We start from the raw sequence: 13,634 nt of genomic DNA on the forward strand, positions 1-13,634 counted from the left end.
TGAGACTCACCATAGGGGACACAGTGCAGTGTAGAATGAATGGGTGCATGAATTTAATCAATATGTGACTGGGAGCCATGGACCCTGAAATGGCCATCTCAGGGTTCTGCTGTCTTTGCTTCTTGACTTCCAGGGCTGGTGGAACAAGGTGGCGTCAAGATAGAGCCACTTCCCAAGGAAGTGAGAGTCTACCTCCTGACCAGTTCCCGGGCTCCGTACTGTGGTGAGTTGAGGGGAAATGCATAGCTGAGCCAGACCAGTGTGCAGTCCAGCAGGGTTCAGGGTTCCGGCTTGAGCTATGAGCAGCCCACCATGGGAGCAATGGTGGGAGGTGGGGGACTGGGATGAAGATATCCTGGGAGAGGTGGGGCACAGCCACCACTGGTCTCAAATAGAACCAGAACTTTCAGAGCTAGTCCAACTCGCTCAATTAAGAATGAAGACTTGAGAGGATCGTCCAGCCTATATACTGATCCTAGTTCTTCCTCAGCCTCATAGAATCTGCCCTCCAGTGTGGGCTCTCTCTGGAATGACATCTGAGTGTGCCTCTGGTTTTCTCCTTCCTGAATACTTGTTTACATCCTCTTTGGTGCCATCCTATGTCTCCCACCCTGGCAGCCCTCCCAGGTCGGGGTCCCTGGAGAATACAGAACCTCACTCTCTGCCTCCCTTCCCTTCACATATTCCCACTGTTCAGTGTGGCTTCTAACCACTGCATTTCCCTGCAGCTGAGGTGCCAGTGATTTATAAAGAAGTTAAATGTGAGAGGAAAGTGTGTCTTAGAATCTATGACCTACATTACGGCTGAACCATCATCTTGCCCTATGCTATTTTCATCTTAACTAGGCTGACTCTATTTCCTGGTTTATGCTTGTTATCCTGGGATCCTGTCTGGTTTACGTGTGAACAGAACAGAGTATGCTGGTTAGGATGATAAATTATATGGCTATGCTAATTCTAACTGCTTTTCTGATCAACTTGTGTCTGGCTGGTAGGGGGATCTTTGTGGCCTACTTTCCTGGTAGTAGAAGGCCTGGTGCCATGTGGTAGGGAGCTCGAAGCTCAGATGCCATGTTCACATAGACCAGGATGTAAATCTCAGTTTCTCTACTCACCAGCTGTGTGATCAGGGGCAAGTGACTTAACCTTTCTGAACTTCTATATCCTTATGTAGAAAATGGGAACAATAATAGTACCTATTTCAAAGAACCAATTGTGCGGATAAAGTAAAATAGTATACAAGAAGTCACGAGTACAGTGGCTGGAACCCAATAGTTCGTAATTCCCTTCCGTTTATCAATCAGAGACCTTGAGAAACTAGAGGCAGGTGATTCCAACTCCATGGTAACCTCTTAGGAACACTGTGGGCTTTTCACATAGATCAGCTCCCTCGATAAACCAACTCTGAGAGGTAGGTGTGAGTAAAGAAGGGAAGCTCCAAGACATTTCCAAGGCTACCCAACTAGGCGGAAAAGTCTGGATTCAACTCCAGGCCTCCTGACTCCAAAATCTATAACTCTTCTCATGCCACCCCTGCCCGCACACTGCTGCTTCGCTCAACTTCTGAGACCTGCTCTTGACAGTCGTATTTCCCGGTTACTCGGCTGTGCCCCACCGCTTGGAGGTCAGCCCAAAGGCGGATGCTTTGTCCAGGCGTGGAGGCAGCGCTGTGGGGAGCTAACATCCAGTCTAGTTCCGGCTCCCTCCTGCCAGCTTGGGGCCCCCTGAACCGGCTTGGCTCCTCCCTCTGCGCAGCTAGAAGTACAGGGTGCCTGGCGAGCACTTGACTACAGGCATTTTAAGGTCCCTGCTGAGGCAGATTCATGTAGCCATAGATTTTTGTTTTATATTTGTTGTGAGACACCCTCCCCACGCCCCCAGAAGCATGGTCCTGTCTGTGCAAAAGCAGCCAGCGTGAACTCCTGTTTGCCTATGCTTTGAGGCTCTGTCTGAGCTTTCCAGCTGGGACCTTCCGCCCCAGGGTCTGTGCCACGGGTCCAGCACTTCCTGGTGGTTCAGATGGTGTTGGTAGCTGGCAGCTCCCCGTTCTCACCCACTGCCAGGCCATGGCATTGGGCTGATCCTCCACAGTGCTTACCAGGACGGGGTCACCCTGTACCCCTGCCAAGCATGCCCCAGCAGGGCAGAGAATTGTCTCCAAATATTTCACACAAAGCACCTTTTCTCTATCACCTCGTTTAATTCTTACCATGGTCTATGAGATGATGCCAGGGTTATTGTTTACAGATGAAAGAACTGAGGCACGAGAGGTTCAGTGACTTAGACAAGGCCACACAGCAGGTAATCAGCAGAGTGGGGCCTTGGATTCTGGTCTCTTGACCATCTGTGCAGGGCTCTGTGTGCTGCTTCCCATGTCATGCTCCTGTGCAAACTGGGTTGCACTACAGTTCCCACTGACCCCACATTTGCAGACCTGGTCTTCCTGGGGCTTCCACAGAATACAGAGAAAGGAGAAGCAGAACCTTAGGAAACTTTCTTAACCAGTGATCCCTTCTGGCAAAGAAGAAGTGATGTAATATATCAAACTCAGCCCAGAGAATTAAATTCCTAAAGCTCATGTAAGTTAGCCTTTAAAAAAATTACAATGATCCCCTTCAGTTCAACCTTGTCCGTCACCATGACAATCTACATCCCGTAGTAAACAAATGAGAAAGAGGGATGGAAGGGGTGTGACACTGGGGAGAGACGTGTATGGCTCTCCTTTCTTCTGGTGAGTGAGATCTTGGCGTCTTAGCATCTGTCCTGAGTTCTGTGACTAACCCCATGAGCCCAGAGGGACCACAGGTAGGGGAAGGGGAAGGATTGCTTCCCCAGCTACATCTCAGTCACCAAGGAGTCTGTGAAGATGCTCCAAGACCAAAGTTACTGCAAAGTGTCACCAGCTAGGTCTACCCCTTAGTAAGGAAAAGATGGGGTTTTAGAAAGGCTGTACTCCTTAAACCTTCTTGCCGGAGGGCCAGCAGGCTCCAGGGTGTTGCTGAGAGTCAGGCTGCTCCCCCAGTCCATGTCGATGACACCAGCTCTGGGAGCGCCATGCTGCTTGGGAGGGTGGAGGTGCCACAGAGGCACCCCTCTGCCACAGGGAGAGAAACAGCCATCTGCACACGAGTGAGTCCCCTGACACTGTGTGTATGGTGGGGCGGGGGAGCGGCATTACTCTATTTGTGATTTAATTATTTAGTAAAATAGAGATCCTTTTTGGTTCTTTCCAAAGTCACACTACTGAGATATTGTCACCAAACAGGGAGGAGTGGGACATTCTAACATAACAAGTAATAAAAACAAACATGTATTGAATGCTTCTTAGAGGCAAAGGCACTAAGGACTTTATATGTGGTAACTCATTTAATTCTCACTGAGACCTGTGAGGTATCCATTTTTATTTCCCCCCATTTACTCTTGAAGAAGCTGAGGATCTGCAATGACAGGTAATCTGCTCCAGGCCACACAGGTACTAAGTGGCAGAGCAGAGACTCCTAACCACACTGCTGCTCTCTCTCGGGGGCTGTTTGGGCACCGCACCCCCAGCCGCTGGCTCAGTTGTCTGCTCTGCTTTGGTTTCCTAGTGCATCACAGCCTTGTGGAGTTTTACTTGTTGGAGCCAAGAAACAGGGACAACAACATTGTGGTCACCTTCTTTAGCAGCAACGACACCTTCTCAGTCAAGATCACCATGTAAGTGTCCCTCAGGGCCGGCCTCTCTCCTTAGGACATAGTTTTATTTTACACACACGTGCGCGCACACACACGCGCGTGCGCGCGCGCACACACACACACACACACACACACAGGCACTGTGTCATCACTGATGAATGAGCCGAGCCGACAGGACTAGGGCTGGAGGTGAGGGCAGAATCTACCACAGATGTACCCACAGACACATATGGGGCGTCTGTCCCAGGTTCACGGTCAGTGTTGGGTCCAAGCATAGTGTATTCAGACAAGAGCAGATGAGACAGGCAGGCGACAGTGATGAGGTGTCCCACCAGGTGGTGAAAACATAGAATTATTTCCCTGACAGGAAACAGTGCTCAGGAACCCAGGAGGGGGCCTCAGGATGGCTGCAAGTAGGAAGGGCTGGCCAGAGCCTGGGTAGCACCGACTTTGGGGTGAGGGAGCAGTATGGTGTGAGCTAGCGGAACAGAACTGCAGGCAGAGTGTCAGCTGGCACATAAAGGCAAGGAGAGGGGCAGCGGCCTTGACGCTGTGGCGCCAGACCCTGGAACTAGGGCTGAGCACCTCCTTCCCGTGTTGCCACACTAGGGCCTAGCAGCTGGTTGGGACCAGGCTCAAGACGGGGCAGAGGACTTCAACTGGGGGCAGCACAAGCCAGGCAGGGGAAAGGAACTCGTAGTGCATGCTTCTTCAGAAAGCAATGGGCTGGTTACTCACAAACCGGTAGGACAGAGACCAGTCAGATAAATCAGCATCTCAGGCAGGGGTCAGTCTGGAAACCAGGCCCAGCCAGGTGCCCGATAGAAGGAATGTAAGACAGGGGACTAATGACAAATGTGTTGGGAGAGCTGAAAACCCAAGAGGATGGGGAGGCAATGCGGAAGTCAGCCAGAGGGCAGCCACTCCCACCCCGGGGGAGGGGGCACACAACCCCAGGCAGTGCTGGCAGAGCACAGAACAGAGCCCACTTCTCCCTGGAGCCTGCGGGCAGCGGAGCCTGAGAAATGCGGTTTGCAGGAGAACAGACGGAACACACGCAGGAAAATGACCAGGGTGCACACACGGAAGTGTACAGTTGTCAACGGTGGCAGGTCTTATGAGAACATGTTATAAAGTACTGTACCTTAATCCACGGGTTACATAGAGACGCCAAGTCCAAATGAACTTTTGAGGAGTTTATTAATTAACCAGCTAGCTACATGGGGCACAATCCCAAATCATGTAGACCCTCTTACCGTTCTAGACCTTCTTTTATACTCTTATACAAAATCACGCACTGGTTGGAGTGGGTAAGGAGGGAGCATGGTACAATAGTCAATTACTAACAAGCTTACAACATCTATCTATAGGATCTATTAAAAGGAAAAAGCATTTTTTTATTTTTTTATTTTTCTGAAGTTGGAAACAAGGAGGCAGACAAGACTCCCACATGTGCCTGACAGGGATCCACCCGGCATGCCCACCAGGGGGCGATGCTCTGCCCATCTGTGGTGTTGCTCTGTTGCAACCAGAGCCATTCTGGCGCCTGAGGCAGAGGTCATAGAGCCATCCTCAGTGCCCAGACCAACCTTGCTCCAATGGAACCTTGGCTGCAGGAGGGGAAGAGAGAGACAGAGAGGAAGGAGAGGGGGACGGGTGGAGAAGCAGATGGGCGCCTCTCCTGTGTGCCCTGGACGGGAATCGAACCCAGGACTCCTGCACGCCAGGCCGATGCTCTACCACTGAGCCAACCGGCCAGGGCCGGAAAAAGCATTCTTACACATCAAGACCACAAGATAACACAGTAGTGATAATTGTTTTACATACCGGACAAAGACATTCCCAAATCTTCTAGTGTGTACCTCCCATCCCTATCGCCACAGAAAAACAGCTTAGGATAAGGAGAGAAGCTAAATGAAATTACCTTTGCTAAAAGTGTTGGGAATAGTTTATTAGGAAATCTAATAAGCTAGTCCCCGCTTGTTTAGTTTACAAGTTTTTATACATATAGAGGATTCCAAGAGGGATGATTATTAGAAAGCATATAAAATGTTACAGAATGCAGGTTTTTCAAGCAAGGGGAGTGGGCTCGTGATCCCTTTGTCTAGAAGTATATACATCACTCTCAGGACTCCAGGAGGGGAGGAAGAGTTAGAATCAGTGTAGGAATTGTTAAGTAAGGTATGTATACATTGTCTTCTAAAGGATCTTAAGGAAGGGGAAGAGGGAGTTTCCAGATAAGTTTTATCCTTCCAGAGAACTATGATCAGTTACTAACTAACTTTTGCCCCTTTAATCTCTTTCTCTGGGTTTTTTTTTTTTCTTTTCAGAGAGGAGGGGTAAGGGGGCCTAACTCTTCCTTTTAAAATATAAATACTAATGTTAACAATTTTTGCAATTCCTTGGCATCTTATCACAACAGCACCTGGCCAAGTGTGAAGAAATGATATTTGAGTGGAGATTTAAGGATTCTAAGGAGTTGCCCTGGTCAGGGTTTAGTGAGAAGGTGACACTGAGAGGGGACAGCAAGAGGGTGAGGCCCATGGAGAGGAGGCTGGAGGGGCAAGTCAGGGCTACACAAGCAGGATATTGAAGGAAAAGGTTAGAGATTTGGGGTTTTATCCTGGAGAGCCACTGGGAGTTTTAAACAGGGTGTGACCGGATCAGATTTCGGTTTGGGAACATTTCTCAGGCTTCAGGGCTGCACATGAACTGTGTTATCAAGGAAGACAAGTCTCTGCTGGAAGGAGATTACTTCTCGGCTCCCAAACGCCCTGTCACCAGCCTGGGTTCCTGGACACCAGGCCACACAGTGAACATGGCAGGCAGTCGGGACCTCAACCTGACCTTCAGGTGCTTACCAGAGCTCTGCAGATTGTAGCTAAATACTTTTCTTCAGATTACTCTAAGGGTGTGTTTCTTCTAGAAGGCTGTTTTCATCACCTCTCCAGCTCATTGGTAATTGAGCCGCCACTGGCAGGAATCATGACAAGGACACACAACCCTGTCTGCACATTAGAATCACCTGGAGAGCTTTGAAAATTACTGCCATTAAGCCCTAAGATTTTGTTGAGGCAAAATCTCTGGGCTTTGCCTCAACAGCTACACTTTTCTTTCTTTCTTTTTTAATTGAGAGGTGGGAAGGCAGACAGACAGGTTCCCACATGCCCCCTCCCAACCAGGATCCACCCAGCAAGCCCCCTACTGGGGGATGCTCTGCCCACCTGGAGCTGCTGCTCTGTTGCTTGGTAACCAAGCTATTTCAGTGCCTGAGATGAGGCCTTGGAGCCATCCTTAGGGCCCGGGGCCAACTTGCTCGAACCATTCGAACCACGACTATGGGAAGGGAAGAGAGTGGGAGAGAGAGAAGGTGGAGGGTTGGAGAAGCAGATGGTTGCTTCTCTTGTGTGCCCTGACCGGGAATTGAACCCTGGACTTCCACATCCCAGGCCAATGCTCTGAGTTGAGCCAGCCTGCCAGGGCAGCTACACTTTTTCAAAAAAACAAAACAAACTTCTTATTTTTCAATTACAGTTGTTGTACATACAAATATCATATTAGTTTCAGGTGTGAAACCCAGTGATTTGACATTTCTAAAACTTACAAAGTGCTCACCATAATAAATCTAGTACTCATCTGACACTGCAAATAGATATTACAATATTATTAATTATATTCCAACAGCGATCCTTTTAAAGGCTCCCTGAATGATTGGAATGGGCATCCACAGAGTCCTTCCCTTTTCCAAGATTGGTATTACTCTTTTGAAGAAGGATCTCAGAACATGATTACCTTCCATTTCTTCTTCTTGTTTTTTTCCTTGTGGAACAGAAATTGAAAAAAGGGGGAGTGTAGTGAGTTTGTGGGCAGTCGTTCCCCTCCTTTCTTGTGAAACCCCCAAATTTCCCTTTACTTAGAAACCTACCCAGGCAAAGCCCCCAGGCCGCTCACAGCATCCTGCGTATCCCTAGTGTGCGAGCTCCTCCCTCCAAGCAAGCTCTTATAATGAACACTTCTTATTCGGAAATATTTCAAAACACTTCTGACATGTACAATAAAAGGAACAGCTTTTATACAAAGGATCTTCCTCAAAAGGAAAAATCAAACTAAATGACTAACACTGGGTTAAAAAATACATAAAGAAGACATTTCATCACTGCAGAGACCAGAAAGGAAAATGAAATCATGCTGGTTGAGTCATGCCCAGACCATAGGGCAGTCCCTGTGGCCTATGAGCCCAGAAAGGGCGGGAAAGGCAACCCCGACCAGGGCACAGGAGGCAAATCTGGAATGCCCTCAAGGCTCTGTGAGGTGGTCCTGGTCTGTGCCATGCTTGTCCAGCCTGACAGGCCTCTTTTCTCCACACTGAGTCTTGCTTTTGTCTAGGGTTCCTCTTTGGGTTTGATCAGTTCATACTCTTCCCTTCATCCTTGTCTCAGGACAGGAGTCCAAAGTGGTGCCTGAATCTTGCAAACCAGAGGGGAATCAGAGGGGAAGGTTTACACCAGGGGTCCCCAAACTATGGCCCATGGGCCGCATGCGGCCCCCTGAGGCCATTTATCTGGCCCCTGCCGCATTTCTGGAAGGGGCACCTCTTTTATTGGTGGTCAGTGAGAGGAGCATAGTTCCCATCGAAATACTGGTCAGTTTGTTGATTTAAATTTACTTGTTCTTTATTTTAAATATTGTATTTCCATTTTGTTTTTTTTTTACTTTAAAATAAGATATGTGCTGTGTGCCTAGGGATTTGTTCATAGTTTTTTTATAGTCCAGCCCTCCAACGATCTGAGGGACAGTGAACTGGACCCCTGTGTAAAAAGTTTGGGGACCCCTGGTTTACACCTAGGGCTGTAACAGCCGGGAAGAGACAAAACCTGGATTCCACCGCAGCTCTGTCTGGCTTCAGGACCTAATGTTTGCTGTTTGTTTCCATCCACACACTCATAGTCAATCTAAAATAGAGTCGCGCTCTCACTTGTAACCGGAATGAGGTGGGGCGGGTACTCTGGACAGACAGTGTCCCACGGGCAGGACGCCGTCAGGGTTCGGGTGGGAGTGCACAGAGGCCCTCGCTGCGGACTGGGGCGGGGTGGACGCCGCTCCCTGGGCCGGGCCGGCCGGGTGGGTGATGGGTGGAGGGCACCGTGTTCAATCCGCCTCTCTGCGCCCGGGCACCTGCAGGGGAAGCCTCACTGCCACCCCGGCCACCGGCCACCGTATGGGGTGGGGGTGCGAGTCCTGGTCCAAAGCCCTCGCCCTTTGGGCTGAGCGGCCCGAACCCGGTGCAGAGCCTGAGGCCGACGTTCTCAGCCCCGAGCTCCGGGCACCCAGGGCGAGCGGCTTCGCCGGCTGGGTGCGCCCCCAGGAAGCCCACGACCCTCCCGCAAGGGAGGACGGGAAATTTCCCGCGTCCCCGCGTCCCCGCCTCCCAACCCCGGAACCAAATCCGGGAGAGGGCAAGTCGCTGCCTCTCGCGGGACCAGCGTGGGCTTCCGGGTCACCTGGGCGCACAGCCTAACACAGGGGCCGAGGCGCCCCAGCGAGCCGCGGGGACGCGTGGGCTTCGCTCGAGCCCCCGCTCGCAGCGCCGCAGCGTTCGGGCCGGTGGCGCGGTGCGACCGCTGGGTGGGGGTCGCGCCGTTGGTTGTGGCTCAGCCGCGCCCTGGCTGGGGCTGCGGTGTCCGCGGCAGCGCTGGCGCCGTGATGGAGCCCAGCCCCTCGGCCCCCGTGAGGCTGGTCCTGGAAACTTACGCAAGTTGTGGCAGCATTCCCTGAAGATATGAGAAAGGATCCTAATTCCTAGGGTTTTCCAGGGACAGTTGCTGATCTGTGCCACTATTGTTGGGTTTTCTTGCTGTATTTTTCTTTTGGGGATAAGTTTTCGATTGATTAGAAGCCACCTTGATGTGGAAAGAAAAAAGGCTTGCTGTAGAACTTTCTAAACTAGTTGAAGAAAAATGTAAACTACTTGAAAATTTTAGCCTCCTACAAAAAGAGCAAGAAGGCTTAGAGCTATCCACGGATTCCAGCTCTGAGGAGACAACAGAAGCGCAGCGTCTGGAGGCAATCTGTGGAAAGCCGAACAGTTCCAAATCTGAGTTAGAGGATGAAATCCTCTTTCTAGGAAAAAGGTTAAAGAAAGAGCAGTCGGAACAAGAACACTCCATGGTGGATATTTCTAAAAGGATACAGTCTTTAGAAGATGAATCAAAATCACTGAAATCACAAATAGCTGAAGCCAAAACAACCTTCAAAATATTTCAAATGAATGAAGACCTACTTATGGTAGCTGGAAAAGATGCTTTGAGTGAAAATTCCCAACTTCAGGAAAGCCAGAAACAGCTATCACAAGAAGCTGAAGAATGGAAAGAACAAGCAAGTGAACTTAATAAACAGAAAATAACATTTGAAGATTCAAATGTATGTGCAAAACAAATTCTGTGTGATGAAGAAAATGAGATCAAATCTCTGACCGAACACTTGTTAAAGATGCAAGATTGGGCTGCTGTGCTTGGAGAAGACTTAACACAAGATAACTTGGAATTGGAAATGAAGACTGATTCTGAAAATGGTACACTCTTAGATAATAAAAAGAAGCTGATTCATGCAGCTAAGTTAAAGGCTTCTTTAAAAACCCTAGAAGGAGAAAGAAACCAAATATACACTAAATTAACTGAAGTGGATAAAACAAGGGAAGAGCTTACAGAGTGTATTAAAAATCTTCAGACTGAGCAAGCATCTTTGCAGTGGGAAAATGAACACCTTGAAAGTGAGAATCAGAAACTTCAGCACAAACTGAAAGTAACAGCTGAACTGTATCAAGAAAATAAGATGATATTTAACAGGAAGTTGACAGAAGAAAATAACCAGTTAGAGAAAGAGAAGACACTTTCTAAAGCAGATGGAAAGATCAGCCACACAGCTGAAGAGCTAGAAACCTATCGAAAGCGAGCCAAAGATCTTGAAGTAGAATTGGAGAGAACCATTCATTCTTATCAAGGGCAGATTATTTTCCATGAGAAGAAAGCACATGATAATTGGTTGGCAGCTCAAACTGCTGAAAGAAACATCAATGATTTAAAAAAAGAAAATTCTTACCTCAGGCAAAAATTAACTGAAATAGAGTTTAAATTTAAACTTTTAGAAAAAGATCCTTATGCACTTAATATTCCAAATACAACATTTAGCAGACAGCATTCCCCATACAATCCCTTAATACTGGGTCTACCTTCATCTGAAAAAAAAGCTTATTTCTCCCCTCCAGTTTTGTTAGAGGGCCCACTCAGATATTCACCTTTGCTTCCTGGGGGAGGAGGAAGAGGCTCAAGAGACCCAGGGAATCCTCTGGATAATCAGACTACTAAATCAAGTTGTGATGAGTTAACTGATCCTCCCAGGGAGCCTTCTGACACTGAGTCCCTTTCACCTCCTTGGGAACAGGATAAGAGGAGGAGGAGGATTTCGCTGTCAGGCCAACCTTATCCTGACACAGCTCTTCTTCCACAAAGGCAAGAGAGATTTTATTCCAACAGTGGTAGACTATCTGGACTGGCAGCCCTCAGAAGTTTTAATATGCTGTCGCTGAGTAAAGCAGATGGGCCAACATCTTCAGAAATGGAATCCAGTAGAAGTGGTAGCAAAGAAGTTCCTGGTTATATGAATGGGCCTGATAAATCTCTCCCCACCAGAAGTGGAGCAGCTGGCCCTGGCTTCGTTCCTCCAATCAGAGGCCCATTGTTTTCAATGGATGCAAGGGGCCTGTGAGAAGAGGTCCTCCTTTTTCCTCCACCTCCTGGAAGCTTGTGGGGAGCTCCCTATTATTTTCTTCCAGGGAACTTTCACGGTACACCACCTCCTCCATTTGTAAAGAGAAATGTTTATTCACCAAGAGCTTTCCCTTATTATCTTCCCCCAACAGCCAGATTTTCCCCTGACCCCCTCATCCTGAAAGTAGCAGTGAGTTCCCATCAGGGTTGATTCTGCCTTCAAATGAGCCTACTACTGAATGAATATCCAGAACCTCAAGAAATTTGACAATATTTTTGGTCTCTCTTCAAAATTAATTTTGATTTCTCTTTATTTTTAATTTCTGTAACAGCTGTTACTTAAGTGATTATAGTTACGCTCAAATGGAGTTTAATGGGATTACATTCTCAGAGTGGTATTTTGTAAAAAAAGATGATTTAAATATGAAGCTTATGAAATTATTTTAATTTGATTAATGAGTCCACTATCACATAAACAATAATGGGAGTTTCCTATATGTAATCTTGTAGTTGGGGATGTTTTAACTCCAAAGGCTGTGTCTTTATGAAAGAATGTATTTGTTGTAGACAAATGTGCAAATAACTTCATGCTTAATTAAATAAATTATAATTGATTTAAAGACTTGTTTGGCATTAATAATAAAATCAGCCTGACCAGGCGGTGGCACAGTGGATAGCGTCAGACCAGGATGCGGAAAGACCCAGGTTCGAGACCCCGAGGTTGCCAGTTTGAGTGCGGGCTCATCTGTTTTGAGCAAAAAGCTCACCAGCATGGACTGAAGGTCGCTGGCTCGAGCAACGGGTCACTCGGTCTGCTGAAGGCCCACGGTCAAGGCACATATGAGAAAGCAATCAGTGAACAACTAAGGTGTCGCAATGAAAAACTGATGATTGATGCTTCTCATCTCTCTGTTCCTGTCTGTCCCTATCTATCCCTCTCTCTGACTCTCTCTGTCTCTGTAAATAAAATAAAATAAAATAAATAATAAAATCAGCTAGATTTTTTCATTTAAAAAAATAGAGACGACTCATACAAAATCTTTTTATCTAAATGCCCTAAAAGAGAACTCTACTTAAGGTTAGTGCTTCTAAAAGTGAGTATGTTTTCCAACTAGAAATCTAAGAATGAGGGACATTTTCCCAGATGTGAAAATCCAGGATCTACTATTTTGCTGTAGTGTCCACTTTTTTACTTTTAAAAAAATCAACAAATACAGTTGTGTCCATGAGGTCATGGTGAACTTTTGACCGGTCACAGGAAAGCAACAAAAGAAAATAGAAATGTGAAATCTGCACCAAATAAAAGGAAAACACTCTCAGTTTCATATCTATTCAGTGCAGTTCAATGTGGGCTCACGCACAGTTTTTAGGGCTCCTTAGGTAGCTATCCCGTATAGCCTCTACAGACTCGTCACTGACTGATGGCCTACCAGAACAGGGTTTCTCCACCAAACTGCCGGTTTCCTTCAACTGCTTATCCCACCGAGTAATATTATTCCTATGTGGTGGAGCTTCCTTATAAATGCGCCAATATTCACGTTGCACTTTGGTCATGGATTCAAATTTAGCAAGCCACAGAACACACTGAACTTTCCTCTGTACCGTCCACATCCCGACTGGCATGGCTGTGGGCTGCTCCGCTGTATACAAGGTGTTACGTCATCATCTGCGCATGCTGCCACATCATCCTACAGAAACTGGGAGGGTTTTCCTTTTATTTGGTGCAGATTTCACATTTCTATCGTCTTTTGTTGCTTTCCTGTGACCGTCAAAAGTGCACCATGACTTTACAGACATACTATATTTTCTGAGTCATGTTCAAAGCTGTGGGTATGTGGGCAGAGGGGTTGGTTGGGTTGAAACAAAGGACCATGGTCACTACCTTCAAGGCACTAGCTCTTGTGTATGAAGGCTAACTGGTGCTATCAGCAGAGTCCCGCAGGGGCCAAAGAGAAGCAAAGGCCAAAAATGCTACATAACTTACTCTTCCTTTCCCTTGCAGACCTAAACAGCAACTGCAGGGGAGAGGAGTCCTAGCTCACTCCAACCCTCAGTGTGAGATACACCAAGTGAATCTCAAGCTTCAGGCTTCCCACCGGATTTGGGGAAAAGACCGGAACACCATTGTTGGGAAGTTCTGCACTGCTCCTTTGCCTGTCAATGACAAGTAAGCCCAGTACCCACCTCACCCAG

At 47.7% G+C, this 13,634-nt stretch overlaps 2 protein-coding genes across 4 annotated transcripts in view; both read left to right on the top strand.

The window, feature by feature from the left end:
- Window positions 1-13,634, top strand: part of PLA1A (phospholipase A1 member A) — a 54,246-nt gene that overhangs the window by 18,666 nt on the left and 21,946 nt on the right. The window contains exons 8-10 of one of the 3 annotated variants that reach the window (XM_066347543.1): window positions 134-223; window positions 3,588-3,700; window positions 7,360-7,662. In XM_066347543.1, the coding sequence (XP_066203640.1) occupies window positions 134-223; window positions 3,588-3,700 (203 nt within the window). In that variant the 3' untranslated portion in view covers window positions 7,360-7,662. Of the gene's footprint in view, window positions 1-133; window positions 224-3,587; window positions 3,701-7,359; window positions 7,663-13,443; window positions 13,609-13,634 lie in introns of those variants that run through there. The other 2 variants (XM_066347542.1, XM_066347544.1) reach the window with 2 other exon arrangements.
- On the top strand, window positions 9,248-12,016 carry LOC136379940 (melanoma inhibitory activity protein 2-like). The gene is given in 3 exon segments (XM_066347631.1): window positions 9,248-11,431; window positions 11,434-11,455; window positions 11,457-12,016. Coding segments are annotated over 3 exon segments (2,070 nt in total). The 5' UTR covers window positions 9,248-9,579; the 3' UTR covers window positions 11,653-12,016.

This window comes from Saccopteryx leptura, chromosome 8, assembly GCF_036850995.1.
Source record: "Saccopteryx leptura isolate mSacLep1 chromosome 8, mSacLep1_pri_phased_curated, whole genome shotgun sequence".
Classification (NCBI taxonomy): domain Eukaryota; kingdom Metazoa; phylum Chordata; class Mammalia; order Chiroptera; family Emballonuridae; genus Saccopteryx; species Saccopteryx leptura.